Source organism: Cetorhinus maximus, chromosome 9 (assembly GCF_964194155.1).
Source record: "Cetorhinus maximus chromosome 9, sCetMax3.hap1.1, whole genome shotgun sequence".
Taxonomy (NCBI): Eukaryota; Metazoa; Chordata; class Chondrichthyes; order Lamniformes; family Cetorhinidae; genus Cetorhinus; species Cetorhinus maximus.
Window position 1 is genome coordinate 16,629,221 of NC_135887.1, and position 18,770 is coordinate 16,647,990.

The 18,770-nt window shown below is 45.3% G+C and overlaps 1 protein-coding gene across 18 annotated transcripts in view; it reads left to right on the forward strand.

Annotated features, from left to right (window-relative positions):
• Window positions 1-18,770, forward strand: part of msi2b (musashi RNA-binding protein 2b) — a 505,067-nt gene that overhangs the window by 127,292 nt on the left and 359,005 nt on the right. For all 18 annotated transcript variants that reach the window (XM_078548150.1, XM_078548151.1, XM_078548152.1 and 15 more), the window contains one exon: window positions 16,288-16,380. In XM_078548150.1, coding sequence (XP_078404276.1) covers window positions 16,288-16,380 — 93 coding nt within the window. The remainder of the gene's footprint in view (window positions 1-16,287; window positions 16,381-18,770) is intronic.

Below are 18,770 nucleotides of genomic sequence, written 5' to 3' on the forward strand. Positions count from 1 at the left end.
CAGCCATACCTCTGCTGGTAGAACTCTTACCTCTGAATCACAAGGTTCTAGTTCAAGTCCTACTCCAGGGCCTGAGCACAGAAACCCAGGTTGATAGTCCACTGCTGTACTGAGATAGTGCCGTCTTTCAATTGAGCCGTTAAACTGAGGCCCCATCAGCCTGTTTAGATGGATGTCAAAGATCCCCCAACAGTTATCCCTGGTGTTCTGGCCAATATTTAATCCTCAGTCAACATCACAAAGAAACAATTATCTGGTCGTTAACCCATTGCTACTTGTGGGAGCTTGCTTTGTACAAATTGACTGCTGAGTTTCCTACATTACAACAGTCACTACACTTCCAAAGTACTCCATTAGATGTAAAGTACTTTGAGATGTCTGGTGGGTGTGAAAAGTGCTATATAAATGCAAGTATTTTTCTTCTTAACCTCCACACTGGGAGAGAGCAGCATGCCAGTACAGGCCATGGCGGGGCCTTGGGCCCTGGGCCTTGTAAGACTTGACTACTCCCAGGCTGTGAATCCACTGACTCCCTGGGTGTTGGGCAGGGTGGGGTTGGAAGACAGGTGGCACATTTTTGTTCTCTATAAAGAAACAAATTAATTTCCTTACTTCCTGACCTTGTGAGGTCACTGCCTGTTGATCGCAGCTACAATACTGTGTTGTGTCATGGAGGGTAACTGTGTTGTGAGGGCCTTGTTGCCTGAGATTGGGTGTCTTTCCTCCACCCTCTTTCCCCCCCTGCGTCCCCTCTCAAACCTACTGCCGTAACATTCACCTATGCACCAGGTGTGCCCTGGGCAGGGAAACAGCAGCTTCGCTTGACCTGGCACAGAATGGCTTTGTTCTAAGACATCCCAAGGTAACAGAAAGTACTGTACCACTGACTGCATGTGACGGCAACCAGGAACGTTGAGTACAGTACATAGATGGCACAGTGCCCCACTTCAGTCCAGAGCATAGATCCCTAAAACTGTTGGCAAAAGGCAGTGCCAGTCTTGCCATTTTATTTTGTACCTGTTTTTAAAAAGAAAAAAATTTGCATAGAATGACTGCCGACCTGGCAGATTTTTGGCTTGAGATTTGCATTGGGAGCCCACCTACTCACCAGACAACAGCGTTGGGTCTGATTCAGATCGGGATTTGCAATCCTGGTTGTGTTCTTTTCCCCCTATTGCCGTCTCTAACCTGACTTGTAATTCCCCTATCCACTGGCAGAGACCAGCTAACCCACTCGCCTGGACCTGGAAAAATTTATCAATTTTGCTTCCAATTTCCACCCCTCCATCACTTTCACATGGTCCATCTCTGACACTTCCCTTCCCTTCCTTGACTGCTCTGTCTCAATTTCTGGCGATAGACTGTCCACCAATATTCATTACAAGCCTACCGACTCCCACAGCTACCTCGACTACAGCTCCTCACACCCCGCTTCCTGCAAGGGCTCCATCCCATTCTCTCAGTTCCTTCACCTCCATCGCATCTGTTCTGATGATGTCATGTTCCATAACAGGGCTTCTGACATGTCTTCCTTCTTCCTTAACCGAGGTTTCCTACCCACGGTGGTTGACAGGGCCCTCAACCGTGTCAGACCCATCTCCCACACCTCTGCCCTCGCACCTTCCTCTCCTTCCCAGCACCACGATAGGGTCCCCCTTGTCCTCACTTTTCACCCCACCAGCCTCTGCGTTCAAAGGACCATCCTCCGCCATTTCTGCCAACTCCAGCAAGATGCCACTGCCAAACACATCTTCCCTTCACCACCCCTGTCGGCATTCCATAAGGACCGATCCCTCTCGGACACCCTGGTCCACTCCTCTATCGCCCCTACACCTCAACCCCTCCCATGGCACCTTCCCATGCAACCGCCCCTTTACTTCCCCCCAACTCACCATCCAAGGGCCCAAACACTCCTTTCAAGTGAAGCAGCATTTCATTTGCACTTCCCTCAATTTGGTCTACTGCATTCGCTGTTCCCAATGCGGTTTCCTCTACATTGGAGAGACTAAACGCAGACTGAGTGACCGCTTTGCAGAACACCTTCGGTCTGCCTGCAAGCATTACCCAGACCTCCCTGTCGCTTGCCATTTCAACACTCCACCCTGCTCTCATGCCCACATGTCCATCCTTGGCTTGCTGCATTGTTCCAGTGAAGCTCAACGCAAATTGGAGGAACAGCACCTCATCTTCCGATTAGGCACTTTACAGCCTTCCGGACTGAACATTGAGTTCAACAACTTCAGATCATAAACTCCCTCCTCCATCCTCACCCCCTTTATCCCCTTTTTTCAAATATTCATTTTTATTCTTAAATTTTTTTCCCACTTGTTTTTATTGTTATTTTAAATTTATTTACATTTTTATTCTTTGTTTTATCCCCAGCTTTTAGCCTATTTTTGATTTTTTTTTCCCTCACCATTGTCGCTTCCCCCCTACCCCACCCCCACTAGGGTCATCTGTCACTTGCTCATGTTGTTCTTTCCAGAGTGCTTAACCTGGTCTGGCTGTTATCACAATCTGCTTTCTACTCTTAATGTCACCATTAGCACCTCCTTTAGCCAATATCACCACCATCAACACCCCTTCCACCTTTTGTTTATGACGTCTTTTGGCAATCTCTCCTTTGCCCCCACCTACCATTGGCCTTCTATCCAGCCTCATCTGTCCCACCCCCCCTTAAACAGTATATATTTCATTACATTTCTACCCCTCTTTAGCTCTGAAGAAGAGTCATACGGACTCGAAACGTTAACTCTGTCTTTCTCTCCACAGATGCTGTCAGACCTGCTGAGTTTTTCCAGCATTTTTTGTTGTTGTTTCAGATTTCCAGCATCTGCAGTATTTTGTCTTTAACCCACTACAGGATTGGATAAGGCATTGGCCTGGTCTGTACAACGCAAGTGCTCCTAGATTTGAGCCTTGCTGTACCTTGAAATAAAAACAGAAAGTGCTGGAAAAACCCAACTGGTCTGGCAGCATCTGTGGAGACAGAAAGAGAATTAACATTGCGAGTCCAATATGACCCCTTCCTTGGAACTTTGGAACCCCTGCATGAACTGGTTAGGCTGAATGGCCTGTTTCCGTGCTGTATACCCTGTGTAATCCTATGGATAAGGGACCAAGGTCTTTTGTACAGGATCCACCAAGGTGGCAAAGGGTACAAGGGAAAGCTCATTCCGAAAAACAATCTTATCGGACTCGAAACGTTAACTCTGTTTCTCTCTCCACAGGCGTGGCCAGACTTGCTGAGTTTTACCAGCACTTTCTGTTTTTCTTTCTGATCCCCAGCATCCGCAGTGTGGAAGATGGTGCAGTCAAACTGCCCAAAATAAGTGAAGTGCAGTGATGTAACTGTTCTGTGAATATGGAGTGTAAATTTAGTGGCCCCGAAGCCTGACCCTTTGCCATCCAGGATACCTGAAACCAGGCCGGGAGAGAACATGCATCACCTTCCTGAAACCCACATGAGCCACGTTAAAACGAAATGCTCGTGATATTATTTATTTCAATAAGGCTGAATAGGCCAATTTCTGTCACAATTATATGTCCTTTTGATGTCAGTGAAGAGCTGTGTTTTTCAGGTGCCTCTTTCATTGTGCTGTGCTGTTGAAAGGAAGGATGTGATTTATGGGGTGTGTATAAGCTGCTGTTGTTCAACTTCAGTCATTTATCAGAGAGAGAGAGAGAGAATGAGAAAGAAAAAGAGCAGATGCCAACTTTTATAATTCTCAAGGTTTTCAAAAACTGGAATAGCTGTTGTCAGTTTGTCAAGAGAGGTTGTTTTTACGGGATTGTGAGGGCTTCTTGCTTCTCCCCTGCGCAGTCGTATTTGACAAGGAATCACAGAGTTCTCTTTCCCTCCTCCCCCTGTTGACGTCTCCTCCTTCCTTCCCCGATTCCCCCCCCCCCCCCAACCAATACCTTGGCCAATATTTATTCCTCAACCAACATCACTAAAACCTATCTGGTCATTTGTCTATACACATTGGGTGGCGTGGTGGTATTATCACTGGACTGGTGACGCAGAGGCCCAGGCTAATGCTCGGGGGACATGGCAGCTGCTAGAATTTAAATTCAAATCAATAAAAATCTGGAATAGAAAACTAGTCTCAGTAATGGTGACCAAGATGTTGTAAAAACCCATCTCGTTCACGAATGTCCTTTAGGGAAGGAAATCTGCTGTCCTTACCTGGCCTGGCCTACACGTGACTCCAGGCCCACAGCAATGTGGTTAACTCTTAACTACTCTCCGCAATTACAACAGTGACTACACTTCAAGCAGTACTGTCGTTGACTGTAAAGTGCTTTGGAACATCCTGACGTAATAAAAGTTGTTATATAAATTCAAGCCTTGTTTTATTCTTTCTATCTTTCCTGTCCTAAGACCAGTGAGCTGTGCGGAGATGTAGGCCCACCAGCCATGGTGGCCTTTTGACCCTTTCTTCTTTAGACCAAGATGATGAACGTTGTTGAAGAAGTGGGGCTGGGGTCAGCATCAAATTCTGAACCTGGTCCTGCCCTCTTTCTACATGCACTAGTGGACTAAGTGGTGATTAAAGAGAGTCCAAAGACTAACTAGGCAGCCTGAAAATCTCAGGGTGCCCAGGTCACTATCCAGAAGTTAGATGATGGGTAGGAAAGGCTAACCGTGCATTGCTTGTAGCCCCAAAGTGTATATTTGTTTATAAACATCAGAGGAAGTCAGGTCCTCCCCCACCCCAGTCCCTGACCACACTCAATGGGATTAATCTCCTCATTCCATACAACAACTTGTCTTTGTATAGGCCCTTTAATGTAGTAAAACGTCTAAATGTGCTTCACAGGAGCATTATCAAACAAAACCTGACACTGAGCCACATGGGGTGTTTTGTCAGATGGCCAGTGGCTTGGTCACGCTTAGATTTTAAAGCATATCTTAGTAGAAGAGAGAGACTGAGAGAGATGAAGAGGTGTAGGGTGGGAATTCCAGAGCTTAGGAGCCAGGCAACTGAAAGCATGGCCTCCAATGGTGGAGCAGTGGAGATCGGCGATGCTCGAGGGGCCTGATTTGGAGTTTGGAAAAAAAAGCCTTCCCGATCAGCTATTTTCAGCAGCGTTTTGAACCCTTTTCTGTCAAATGGCTGCATTAAAAGAGCGTGGAGAGAACTATTTTTGCAAAGGTGTTACTGGAGGTTGAGAGGAGAGATTCTGCAGTCCACCCCCTCCACCCCCCCCTACTCAATCCCACTCATCTTCATGAATGACCTGTTGCACTGGATGACATCACAAGTTGAACGAATTACAGTTTTCTTTGCAAATATTGAGCTTTAGCTATCTGTGCCCATCTAATTTTGGCCTCTTGAGAGTCCCTGATGTTAATCACTCCGCCATCTGTGGCTGTGACTTCAGCTACCTTAGCACTAAGCTCTGGGGATTCCCCACCCCCCCCCACCCTTAAACATCTCTACCTCCCCCTCCTCTTTTCGGAAGCTCCTTAAAGCCTTCTTCTTTGACTAAGCTTTTGGTCACCTGCCCTAATATCTCTTAATGTGGCTCGGTGTCAAATTCTGATTCATAACGCTCTTGTGAAAGTATCTTAGAATGTTTTATCATGTTAAAAGCACTACGCAAGTTGTTTGTGATGGCTGGCTTTCCCATGGCATCGTTCACAGGAGTTCAGAGGGCAGCCTGCCCCTTTAAGCCAGTGAATTCAGTGGGAATTCTGATATTCTGTGCTTGTAAATTGTTGAGGTCAATCAAAGATCAGTAAACTTCAGGCTGCAACTCAGAAGAACCCAGGATACTTCATACCGCAGCCATTTGTTACTGAAAATGTGTCGTGTGGTCTGTGTATAGTATTCAGGACCAGAGGCAACATTCTTCTGAACAGGGGTCTTTCAGGCAACTCTGCACTCGTGTAAGAAGCACGCCCCCTATCTAGAATAATGCCCATTAAACTAACTGTCATCGCTAAATTCGTATTAGCAAACTTTTAAAACTGAATATTGCACGTTTGATCGGCACCCCATTCACCAGCTTAAACGTTCACTCCCTCCACCATCGACGCACAGTGACAACAGTGTGTACCATCTACACGATGCAGTGCAGCAATTCACCAAGGCTCCTTCAACAGCACCTTCCAAACACACGACCTCTACCACCTAGAAGGACAAGGGCAGCAGGCACATGGGAACACCACCACCTGCAAGTTCTCCGCCAAGCCACTCACCATCCTCACTTGGAAATATATCACCGTTCCTTCACTGTCGCTGGGTCAAAATCCTGGAACTCCCTCCCTAATGACCTTTGTGGAAGTGCCTAAGCCACATGGACTGCAGCGCTTTAAGGAGACAGCTCACCAGCACCTTCTCAAGGGCAATTAGGGATGGGCAATAAATAGCAGCCTTGCCAGTGGCGCCCACGTCCCATGAATTTAGAAATAAATAGCGTTAGGGATGTGATGCCCCAGAGATGGTTGGTGCACAATTGTTGAACCTGAGATTTAGATTCCAGTGCAGCCCCAGTGGATGGTTTGAAAAGTTCCTCGGCTTGAATGTGACATATGGATTGAGAAATGTAAACCCAGTTACGTGTTGCCCCAGCTAAGCTCAATTAACTTGACAAAGACCGACAATCTTACCTACATCTTTCCTTGTCTCAGCAGCACACTGTATGGTGCGTGTACCCAATAAGCCAGGTAATTTTTCCTCTTGCATTTTTTCTTTAATTCATTCATGGGATGTGAGCATCGCTGGCTAGGCCAGAATTTATTGCCCTTGTTTCCCTAATTTAAGGGTCAACCACGTTGCTGTGGGTCTGGAGTCACGTGTAGGCCAGACATGTATCAACCAGATGAGTTTTTACAACAATCGACAATGGTTTCATGGTCATCATTGGACTTCTAATTCCAGATTTATTTATTTTTTAATGAATTCAAATTCCACTGTCTGCCCTGCCGGGATTCAACCCCGGGTCCCCGAGTATTACCCTGGGCCTCTGGATTACTAGCCCAGCAACAACACCACTTCGCCATTGCCTCCCCATCAATCTAATTAGTATAGAATTGTCCTCCGATGAGAAAACATGGTGATGTAGTCATTACCTGGAAGTTGACTGATATTAAACCCATTTAAAGAGCCAGGGTTTAAAGAAATGTTTTTCATGTTGGCAACTTGATGTGGAGGGAGTGTTTGACCAGTCACTGACTGGTAACGTGGATGGAAGATATTTGCATAATCTGCATTTGAAAACATTTCGCTATGGGACACTTAACATCCATGAACACATCAGACACGTTCCTGGTACGTGTAAGTGGATCTTTAACTCTGTGTATGGTCTGGTATTAGTCTGATAAATGAACAAGAGGAGAGACCTCTGATGTAAATGGGATTTCCCCCTCCCCACCCCCCACCCCCCCCGCCCCCACCCCGCCCGCTCCCAAATATCTGAAGTTCAGTTTTGAGATTTTCTTTGCACTTCTGTTCAGTGTTTAGTGTTTAGATAGCTCAGATCTGGAGACGAGGTTGCTTTGTCATGTGTTAGAATTGGAATGCCAAACTGTGTGTGGTGTGGGTGGCTTGCAGACAGCACGCATCAGTATGAGATGGCAATGAGCTGTTATGGTGGATTCAAATCAGGGACCTTGGTACCTTGGAACATGGTTAAAAGCTGCATAAACACCCGTCAGAAAGGAATTTAGTTCCACTTCTTTCTCTTGCCTCATCATAAAGGAAAAGAAAGACTTGCATTTATACAGCACCTTTCACCACCTCCCAAAGCACTTTGCATCCAATAAAGTACTTTTGAAGCATAGTTATTGTTGTAATGTAGGGAAATGAGGTAACCAGGTGGCACACTGCAACTCCCACAAACAACCCATGGCCAGATAACCTGCTTAACAATTAAATGAGGCTTTGAGCTCCTTGGATACCCCAGACTTCTGGCCAACAGTGAAAGTGTGGAAATGGTTTTCTGTCGGGGCTGATTGCAGCTGTTGAGGAGGGGATTGGGCAAACCCATCAAACAGGGGCCATCTCTCTTGTCTTTTCCCTCTCTCAGTGCTGCTGTTGCTGCACAACAGGATGTCACCTCTCACTCCGTCTATATTGTGACTCTCTGATGAGTGGGTTGCGCGCTCTCGTAACCCTGCAGGTCTAACAGCATCTGTGGAGAGAAAAACAGAGTTAACATTTCGACTTCAGAGCTGAAGGAGAGTCATACGGACTCGAAACGTTAACTCTTTTGTTTTTCCTCTCCACAGTTGCTGTCAGACCTGCTGAGTTTTTCCAGCTGTTTTTCTGTTTTTGTTTCAGATTTCCAGCGCCCGCAGCATTTTGCTTTTACTCTCATAACCCTGCCTTTTTTTCCCCCTTCATTCTTTCATGGGATGTGGGTGTCACCGGCAAGGTCAGCATTTGTTGCCCATCCCTAATTGCCCTTGAACTGAGTTGCGTGCTAGGCCCCTTTCAGAGGGCATTTAAGAGTCAACCCCATTGCTGTGAGTCAGGAGTCACACGTAGGCTAGATCAGGTAAGGAAGGCAGATTTCCTGCCCCTAAAGGACAATCGTGAACCAGATAGGTTTTTATGACAATTGATGATGGTTTCGTCGACGCACTAGTTTTATATTCCAGATTTATTAGTTTAGTTTAAACTTAGCCTGCTGCCACTGTGGGATTTGAACCCTGGATTCCTAGTCCAGTGGCATTCCCACCACGCCACCATCTCTTCGTCTACTGCCTTGCTTGCTGTTGCCCTGGAGGTGACAGTCACAGGCTGGGCGCAGATCTCCCTTGGCGACGCTACGTAGGCCTGTCTTGTCTGTCCTTCAGCCCACAGGCCCAGGGGCTGAATGGCAGCCTTTCCAAGCTGACCGGTTGGCTGGTGGGTGTTGCCCTCTCATGGCGTCGCCAACGTTAACCCCATCGGAGGCTTGGCAAAGGGCGCTGGAGCATCCACTCGTGCCGAACATGGTTAATCCCCAAAAGTTGCCTTTCCAGCCAGTGCTGCGCCTTTGCTTATTCTCCCTGTGTGTCGTACCAAACCATAGCCTGAAAATTAAGTTAGACGAGCAATTTCGTAGTAAGTAGGAGGGAGAATGCCCTCAACCAGCCTTTGTAGTAAACCTTGATAATTCTGTTTGTTGTTGAGTTGTAATGATGTTCATTGTGAAACTTGCGTTTGCTGTGCTGTTTCCTGATTTTGTGTATCCCGATTTAGGTTTTCAAATGAAATGAATAAATTGAGCGTTCACTTTGTTTACCAGTGGCCCTCATTAAATAGCCCACAGGTCGGGGCCTAATTAGTGTGTAGAGGGTTGTCTGGAAGAGCTCTCTGAGCAGCAGCTTCCCCCCCACCCCGCCCCTCCCCGGGCTGATTCATTCCTCTGTACTTAGGCTGCTGTGCACAGCTTGGATGGAAAGGCACGGCAAAGCTTTCTCGCTTTACTGCTGCTGCTGTCAATTTCACTTATTTAAAATTTTTTTTTTAGTGCAGGGTAGGCTGGTTTGTTGGTGTCGGAATGCGTGTGTGATCCCGATCGTCTCTTTCTCTCCTCTCCACCTCCCTCCCTCCCTCCCTGTGTGTGTGTCTCAATTTTTGTGTCAATCACGCTGAACCTTGTGTCTGCTTTTCGCTGTATGGCATTCTCCTGAGTGTGTGCATGCGCGCACACGTCTCCTCCCTTGTTTCTGTCTCCTCTTTGCTCTACATCTGTTCCTTTAGCTCTCTGTGTATCTCCCCCTTGCAGTCAGTGTCCCTCTTTGCTCTTTCACACGTGCCTCCCTTTCTCATTCTTTCTCTGTGCCTTTTGACAATTGAGTCTCCCACTGTTTTCCACTCTTCGTCTGTTCCCCTGTTTCTGTTTGTCTCTGTTCTGTGATTACCTGTCTCTCTTGCCTTTTATTGTTACTCTCCCCTCCCTGCCTTTCCTGCCTCTAGCTGTGTGTCTTCCTCCTTGTGTCAGTGAGTGCAGATCTCTTTCTGTCTACTGGTTTCATTTTCCCCGTGTTTCTTATTGAGTTTGTGTCTCTGCCACTTTGCATCTTGACCCCTCTTGTCTCTATTTGTGTCTCTGCTTATGTGTATATTGTCTCTCTCTCTCACTCTCCCCCTCTCTCTCTCTCTCTCTCTCTGTCTCTCCCCCGACCTCTCCCTCTGTGCAGGTGTGTGTGCACGCTATTTCCCTTCCCTTTGTTTCTTAGATCTGTAACTGTTCTAAACAGGAGTGCTGTTTAAAGTGTGAAATCCTGTAGGGCAGACCGAGTCGCTGGCTAGGAGTTCCTGACTGAATGATTGGACACTCCTTTGGGCTGTTGGGAATGAGATGTACAATTTTGAAAATGAAATACTCCTCCTCTGGTCAAATAGTTGGCTATTCATGTTTAATAAAAAGAATCACTGACCCGTGGCTGCTGACTTGCTTCTTAATGTCCTTAAAATGAGACACTGACAGCTGCGGGGCCACTGAGTTAAAGATGGCTGCTTTTTCACCCCACAGCCTTATATTTAAACCCTGTTGTGTTTAACTGTTTGATAAATGCTGTGTGATTATAATTTTATCTTTGTATCTTCAACTTCAGAAGCCTCACTGCCGGAGTCTATGACTGGGATTTTTCCCTTTGTCCCTGGTATCGGTCTTTTAGTGAGGCTCCTTCACTATGAAGGCTGAGCTAATAAGAACAGAAGACCATTCAACCCCTCAAGCCTGTTCCACCACTCATTAAATATTCTGGCTGAACTGTATCTTAATTCCCATCCAGCCTTGGTTCCGAATGTTAAATACACAATAAAATAAGTGCGTAGTCTCATCGAGTGGGCTTCAAGAGGGGGAGAAATGAATACTGGCAGTAGTCATTACGAGGCTGTCCTCACTTCACTGTGGCCCTCGAATTCCCCAAGGCCTGGGAAGCCGAGCTGGCCTCCTTGAACAGCCCGCCTCAGTAGAACCCAGAAGCTGGATGGCTGGAGCAGATCCTCCCCTTCACCCTTGCCAGGTCCCACCTTCTCACCTGTACTAAAACTCTCTCCAGTGTTAACATATGCGAACATACAAACAAGGAGCAGGAGTAGGCCATTCGGCCCCTCGAGCCTGCTCTGCCATTCAATAAGATCGTGGCCGATCTGATAGTAACCTCAAATCTGCATCCTGCCTAGCCCCCGATAATCTATCACCCCCTTGCTTACCAAGAATCTATCCACCTCTGCCTTAAAAATATTCAAAGGCTCTGCTTCCACCACCATTTCCGGAAGAGAGTTCCAAAGACTCAATACCCTCCGAGGGAAAGAATTTTACCTCATCTCTGTTGTAAATGGGCGACCCCTTATTTTTAAACAGTGACCCCTAGTTCTAGATTCTCCCACATGAGGAAACATCCTCTCCACATCCACCCTGTGAAGACCCCTCAGTATCTTACATGTTTCAATCAAGTCACCTCTTACTCCTCTAAACTCCAGCGGATACAAGCCTAGTATGTCCAACCTTTCCTCAAAAGACAACCCTCCCATTCCAGGCAGTGGTCAAGTAACCTTCTCTGAACTGCTTCCAACGCATTTACGTCCTTCCTTAAATAAGGTGACCAATACTGTACACAGTACTCCAAATGTGGTCTCACTAGTGCCCTGTACAATTGTTGGACAACAAGCATAACCTCCTACTTTTGTATTTAATTTCCTTCGCAATAAGTGATAATGTTCTGTTAGCTTTCCTAATTACCTGCTGTCCATGCATACTAGCCTTTTGTGATTTGTGCACTGAGACATCCAGATCCCTCAGCATTTCTGAGCTATGCAATCCTTCACCATTTAGATAATATGCTTCTCTTTTATTCTTCCTGCCAAAAAGGACAATTTTACATTTTCCCACATTATACTCCATTTGCCAGATCTTTGCCCACTCACTTAACCTATCTATATCTTTTTGTAACCTCCTTATGTCTTCTTCACAACGTACTTTCCTACCTATTTTTATGTCATCAGTAAATTTGGCAAACATGCCACCCATCCCTTTAGCCAAATAATTTATGTAAAATTGTGAACAGTTGAGGCCCCAGCACTGATCCCTGTGGCACACCATTCATTACATCTTGCCAACCTGAAAAAGAACCATTTATGCCTACTCTCTGCTTCCTGTTACCCAGCCAACCTTCTATCCATGCCAATATGTTACCCCCCTATACCATGAGCTTTTATTTTACGCAATAACCTCTGATGTGGCACTTTATCAAAAGCCTTCTGGAAATCCAAGTACAGTACATCCACCAGTTCCCCTTTATCCACAGCACACGTTACTTCCTCAAAGAACTGCAATAAGTTAGTTAAACATGATTTCCCTTTCACAAAACCATGTTGACTCTGCCTGATTATCTTGAACTTATCCAAATGCCCTGCTATAGCTTCTTTAATAATAGCTTCTAACATTTTCCCTATGACAGATGTTAAGCTAACTGGCCTGTAGTTTCCCACTTTCTGTCTCCCTCCCTTTTTGAATAATTGAGTTACATTTGCTATCTTCCAATCTAATGGGACCTTCCCTGAATCGAGGGGAGTTTTGGAAAATTAAAACCAATGTGTCAATTATCTCACTAGCCACTTCTTTTAAGACTCTATGATGAAGTCCATCAGGACCCGAGCACTTGTCAACCCGCAGCTCCAGCAATTTACTCAGTACCACTTCTCTGGTGATTGTGATTCTTTTGAGTTCCTCCCTCCCTTCCATTTCCTGATTTATAGCTACTTCTGGGATGTTACATATATTCTCTATAGTGAAGACCTGTTCAATTCATCTGCCATTTCCTTGTTTTCCATTATTAATTCTCCAGACTCACTTTCTATAGGACCAACTTTCACTTTGATAACTCGTTTCTTTTTAAAATATTTATAAAAACACTTACTATCTGTTTTATATTTCTGGCTAGCTTTCTCTTATACTCTAATTTTTCCCTCCTTATTAATCTTTTAGTCATCCTTTGCTATTCCTTATACTCTGTCCAATCTTCTGGCTTTCCACCTATCTTTGCACAATTATGTACTTTTTCTTTAAGTTTGATACTATCTTTAACTTTTCTAGTTAACCCCGGATGGTGTGTCCATCCCTTGGACTTTTTCTGACTCATTGGAATTCTATCTATTCTGAAATATCCCCTTAAATGATTGCCACTGCATCTCTATTGACCTACCCCTTAACCTAATTTGCCAATTCACTTTAGCCAGCTCAGCTTTCATGCCCTCCTAATTACCCTTATTTAAGTTTAAAAACATGGCCTTGGACCCACTCCCCTCTCCCTCAAACTGAATGCAAAATTCAATTGTATTATGGTTGCTGCTACCTAGGGGCACCTTCACTATGAGATCATTAATTAATCCCATCCCGTTGCGCAATACCAGGTCTAGTATAGCCTGCTCTCTGGTTGGCTCCAGAACATACTGTTCTAAGGAACAATCCTGAAAACGCAGTGTAATCTCCCTTGATTATCACTGTGCCTTTCTGATAAGCTCCCACTATTTCTTCCTTTTTGTTCCATCCTACTGTGTGGTTACTGTGTGGAGGGCCTGTACACAACTCCCACAAGTGACTTCTTGCCATTACCATTTCCCATCTCTACTCAAGCCGCTTCCACATCCTGATTTCCTGAACTTGGGTTACCCTTCTCTATTGTGCTAATACCATCATTAACTAGTAGAGCTACCCCTCCACCTTTTTCCTCACATCCTGTCCTTCCTAAATGTCTTGTACCTTTCAATATTCAGGTTCCAATCCATGCCCCCCCCACCCAACAGCCATGTTTCTGTAATGACTGTCAAATCATACTTACCTTTCTATGTGCGCCCTCGGTTCATCTGTTTTGTTTTGAATGCTTCATGCGTTTGGATACAGAGCCTTTAGTTTTATCCTTTTTATCACCTCTAGTCTCCTCTATTGATTTACTGTTAGATGTACTCGTTATCCCTTCCTGTCATGGTCTGTTTTTCATTTCCTGTGATAAAACCTTACAAACGCTCCTTACCATTTGGCTCATTTGGGTAACCTGTTGCCTCAAGGGTCAAGGCAGCAGTAGCTTCCTGCCATGCTGCAGGCTTTGGGCACATAACCCAGGCTAAGACTTGAAGAATTGGCTGCTTTGCTTGTCGACCCCTGAACCTGAAGAGTCTTGGGTGATAAATCCCCCTCTCCTCGCCTCCCCTGCTTTCACCAGTGCCCCTTCACCTTGACTATGAAGGAGGACTGAGCTGGGCTGCCTGTGAAAATAGTGTGATGGGTTTCAGTATAATGTGCTGAAAATAAGAATGATGCTGCTTGCCACCTTCAGAGCTCTTTAGTATATAAAGTGGATCCTGTTGCATTCAGTTCCGACTCTCGCTATCTGTCTCTTTAGTACAACCTCGTCAACATTTAGAAAAATAACATATTTATGTTCACACTTGGCCTCCGTACTGCGAAAAGGGTATAGAGGGACTGGAGAAGGTGGGAAAAAAAAGATTTACAAGAATGACGCTAGACCTGAGAGATTGTAATTGTTGTGGAAGATTGAACAAGTTGGAGCTGCTTTCTCCAGAAATGCTGAGGGGTGAAATTTTGAAGTGATGACATAGTTCACTAGGTTAGACGTCAAGTAACTGCTGGGGGGGCATCCAAAACTAGAGATCATGAATCTAAGATAATCACTAATAAATCCTATGGGGGAATTTGGGAGAAAGCTCCTCTCCCAGAGAGCATAAGAATGTCGAACCCACTACCACAAGGAATAGTTGAGGTGAATAGTATGGATCTATTTAAGGGGAAACCTCAGTAAACACATGCAGGGGAAAGGAATAGGCCAAGCTGATAAGGTGAGATGCAGTAGGGGTGGGAAGTGGTTCGTGTGGAGCATAAACACTGGTGTAGATCAGTTGGACCAAATGACCTATTTCTGTGCTGTAAATTCCATATAATGTTCCCACTTTCCCTGGTCAACCCACACCGCTCTAGTTCAGATGGCTCCGTTCCATGGCATTCCAGTACGCCATTGCTGGGTGCCACAGGCTGGAAGGATGCCCGTGATTGCTATGGTGTTTATCAATCTGGTGTCGGTGTGTGTGTGTTCCTCTGTCTCGGCCGTGGCTCAGTGGGTAGCGCCGTTGCCTCTGAGTCAGAAGGTTGTGGGTTCAAGTCCCACTCCAGAGACTAGAGCACGAAAACCTGGGCTGACGGGTCCAGTGCTCCACTGTCTTTGGGGTGCTATCCCAAACTGAGTTCCTGCCTGCCTGGTCAGCTGCACACCAAAGATCCCATGGCACTATTTGAAAAGCAAAGGGAGCTCTAGTGTTCTTGCCAACTTTCAGCCCTCTGTCAAAAACTCGTTCCTGTAGATGTGAACGGAACTTCATAAAATATAACTTCTTTCTCATGTGTGGTGGGAGGAGATGTGGGAGGTGAGATATCTACTATCATATAGGAAAGGACTGGCACTGGTTTGTCTCTGTGCATGTGTGCTATTATTTCTCCCATTTACTGTCCTGTATGTATGTCTGTATCTCTCTCGATCGAGTTGTTTATATATTTGCTTTACTGGGTGTTTCTACTGTTGGCTCCTGATGTGTGGGTGTTGTGGATACTTTGGAAAGCCAAAAGTAAACTTGCCGGATTCACTGCCCACGGAAAGACTAATTTTCATTTCCCTTTCACCAGCCACCTCCCCACCACCGCTGGCAACCCTGGTCTTTTCAGCTACTGGCTTTGGCAAGACTGGCTCCTTGGAAGCCAGCAACATCAACTTGGTACATCTCCCAGTTTAGTGGCAGTTTCCCTTTCTCTGTCTCTAGACCTTTAGGTTGTAATGCCAGCATAAAAATAATTTAGTTAGAAAATTGAGCGCTTGCTCTTTCCTAGAATCATGGAACTTCACAAGCAGAGATGGAGGTCGTTTGGCCCAACATGTCTGTACTGGCTCTTTGCAAGTGCCACTCAGTCTCTCTTTCTCTCTCTCTTTAGCTCACTCCCTATTTCTTTGTCACTGTTCTTCTGTGTTTCTATGTGGAATGCTTGCATTTTAATTGCCCTTTGGGATGTAATGCTCTTCTAAGCAGGATTACCTGTCTTAAGTCTATTCAAGGTCTTGGCATTTAACTGAAAAGTCAGATGAACATATTTCTTTAAATTTAAAAAAGCCTTCCATTTCACTCCCTTTTGAGGATTTGCAAATTTACAGTGTTTATTCCTAAACTCCAAACAATGGGAAGCTTGTCCTTGATGACATTCCTCCTGGTTGGGTTATTTGCAGGTTATCCGAATTAGAGAAGAAACTGAACATTGTTTTTCTTTCCTCTTTTTCAGATGGTCACACGCACAAAGAAAATATTTGTAGGTGGATTATCTGCAAATACAGTAGTGGATGATGTAAAGCAGTACTTTGAGCAGTTTGGCAAGGTAAGAGTGGATAAAGATGCTGTGGAATGTGCAGAATTGAAGCAACCATCTTAATCCCCTTGAGAAGGACAGGTCTCCTTGTTTTGGGAGTTGGCACTGGTTCTGTGCACATAGTTACGAGGCCTTGGACAATTCTGTACGTGATTCCTGGCTACTACGATTCTGGCTTTGAACGTAAGAGCAGGAGAAGGCCATTCAGCCCCTCTAACCTGTTCCACTGCCATTCAATGTGATCATGGCTGACCTGTTAGCTCCATCCATCTGCCTTGGTTTTTGATCCTTCTGTAGCCTTGTCTAGCAAAGATCTATTGCTCCCCCTGTTTTAAAATTGTTAACTTGTTAAATTGAGCTAGCGCCTGCTGCTTTTAGCGGGAAGAAGTTCCACACTCGTGCGCATACATTGCGTGCACCATATGGGAGCATTGGGAGCCACTGGTGGACTTGGTTGTTGGAGCTGGTGTTTCAAAGCAATGGATGACTGATGTAATTGTCACTAATTTAAGAGGCATTGCCATCTCTCGGCCATTTTCTCCACTGTGGCCACTCAGGATTCTGGTTTTCCTTGCTGCCTCCCATGCACTATCCTAACCTCTAACAAACACAGGGCAGGCATGCCTGCACCTGACATGGATGAGGATGTCCAACCAGAGCTGGCAGCCACAGGAAGCTGTTAGGAGCGGGATTTGTCATCGTCAATGGGTGGGATAGTGTAAACCGGCTTTTCGTTTTTTAAAAAGAAATGTGGCCAATATTCTTCCCCCTGCTCTTGTCCCTTTTTCTGGGGAGAGGGCTGGTGCTCTTGCACTGGGTTCCCACTTCACCAATGGAGCCATCATTAACCACTGCTCCTTGACCATGAGTAGCAATGAGGTATTTGGACCTCGGATGGCATCACACTTGAGCCCACTACTCTCCTCGTCCGCCGTCCATGTGAGAAATTCCAATTGTGTCTAACTAGTTGGCAGTTACGAGAGCAGAATGAGACTGGAGCTAGACGGGTTAAATTTTCAGGACTGGTTGCTGAGAGCAGCTTTGTATTGATAAAGACTCATTGCGGCACAGATGGAGGCCATTTGGCCCACTGAGTCTATGCTGGTAATTATGTGTAGAAGATTAAGAGGTGAATTAATTGGTCTTGAAAATGATGAAATAAGGTAAATAGAGAGAAACTAATTTCCTTTGGTTGGAGACTACAGAACAAAGAGGCATAACATTAAAATTCGAGCCAGGTCATTCAGGGATGATGTCAGGAAGTGCTTCTTCATACAAAGGATGGTAGAAACCTGGAACACTCTTCCTCCAGACAAGCTGCTGAGGCTGAGAGAGATCAATTGAACGTTTCGAAACTGAGCTTGATGGATTTTTGTTGGACAGGGATATCAATAGTTACCCAAGGTGGATAGAAGGTGTGAAGATACAGATCAGCCATGATCTAATAGAATGGCCCAATGATTGAGAGGCTGAACCATCTCCTCCCTGTTCCCACATTCCTGTCCAGAATGGGAAGCCTGATATGATGTTCCGGTTGCAGATGTATTTCACCTGCTGCTTCAGTTGAACCCAGCGAGTTCAGCACTGATTGATTGGGGATTGAACTGGGAACCTTCGGGATCTGAGTGGCTTAATGCATAAATCTACTGAGCCATCGGGGCAGCCCCTATTCCAGGCATTGGTAGGAAAGAAATGTGCCAGAAGGTGCTCTGATAAAAGTAAAATGAAGGAAACCTGATGGGGCCTTGGGGACTATTTCCTTATGCTGATGTGGAATGATCCAAAGGGAGGAGGGACTACTTTCTTCTATAGTGCCTTGAAAGGAATCAACAGGATGAGAAGTTCTTGAGAATCCAAATGGAAAGTTTTAATTCTGTATTGATTCTGGAATGCGTCCTACACAGCCTTGTAGTTAAAGTGGTTTACTACATTCATGATTTCTGTATTGGTACCCTTCTTGTTTGCACAGTTGGTTTTGCTGAACAACCTTAATATAGCCTGCGAAGCCAACTTACCGAGTTTTCAAATTTGAGAGGAACATTTCTGTCCAAAACGTTACTAAAGACGTACGACTTGAAAGTACTGGTTTCAGTGCTGTGGTTCACAGTTGCAGTTCAAAATGGTGTCAGGTCAGAACAACGTTAATTTATAGCAGGCCTGGTGAAGTCTGCTTCCTTCCTGTAACCCAGTTTGATTGTGGGTCTTGACAGCCAGCTTACAGGAACATACAGAAACATCTAGCCACCTGTTGTTATAGTCACCCTAACTGTTTCTGAACATAGAAACGAAGCTACATTTTACAAGTTTTACGTATATGCACTCTTTCTGTCCATCACTCTCCAGGTGTTGCATATGCAAATTGCTCTGTCTCACCTTTATAAGGGAAAAGAAGTATAAGG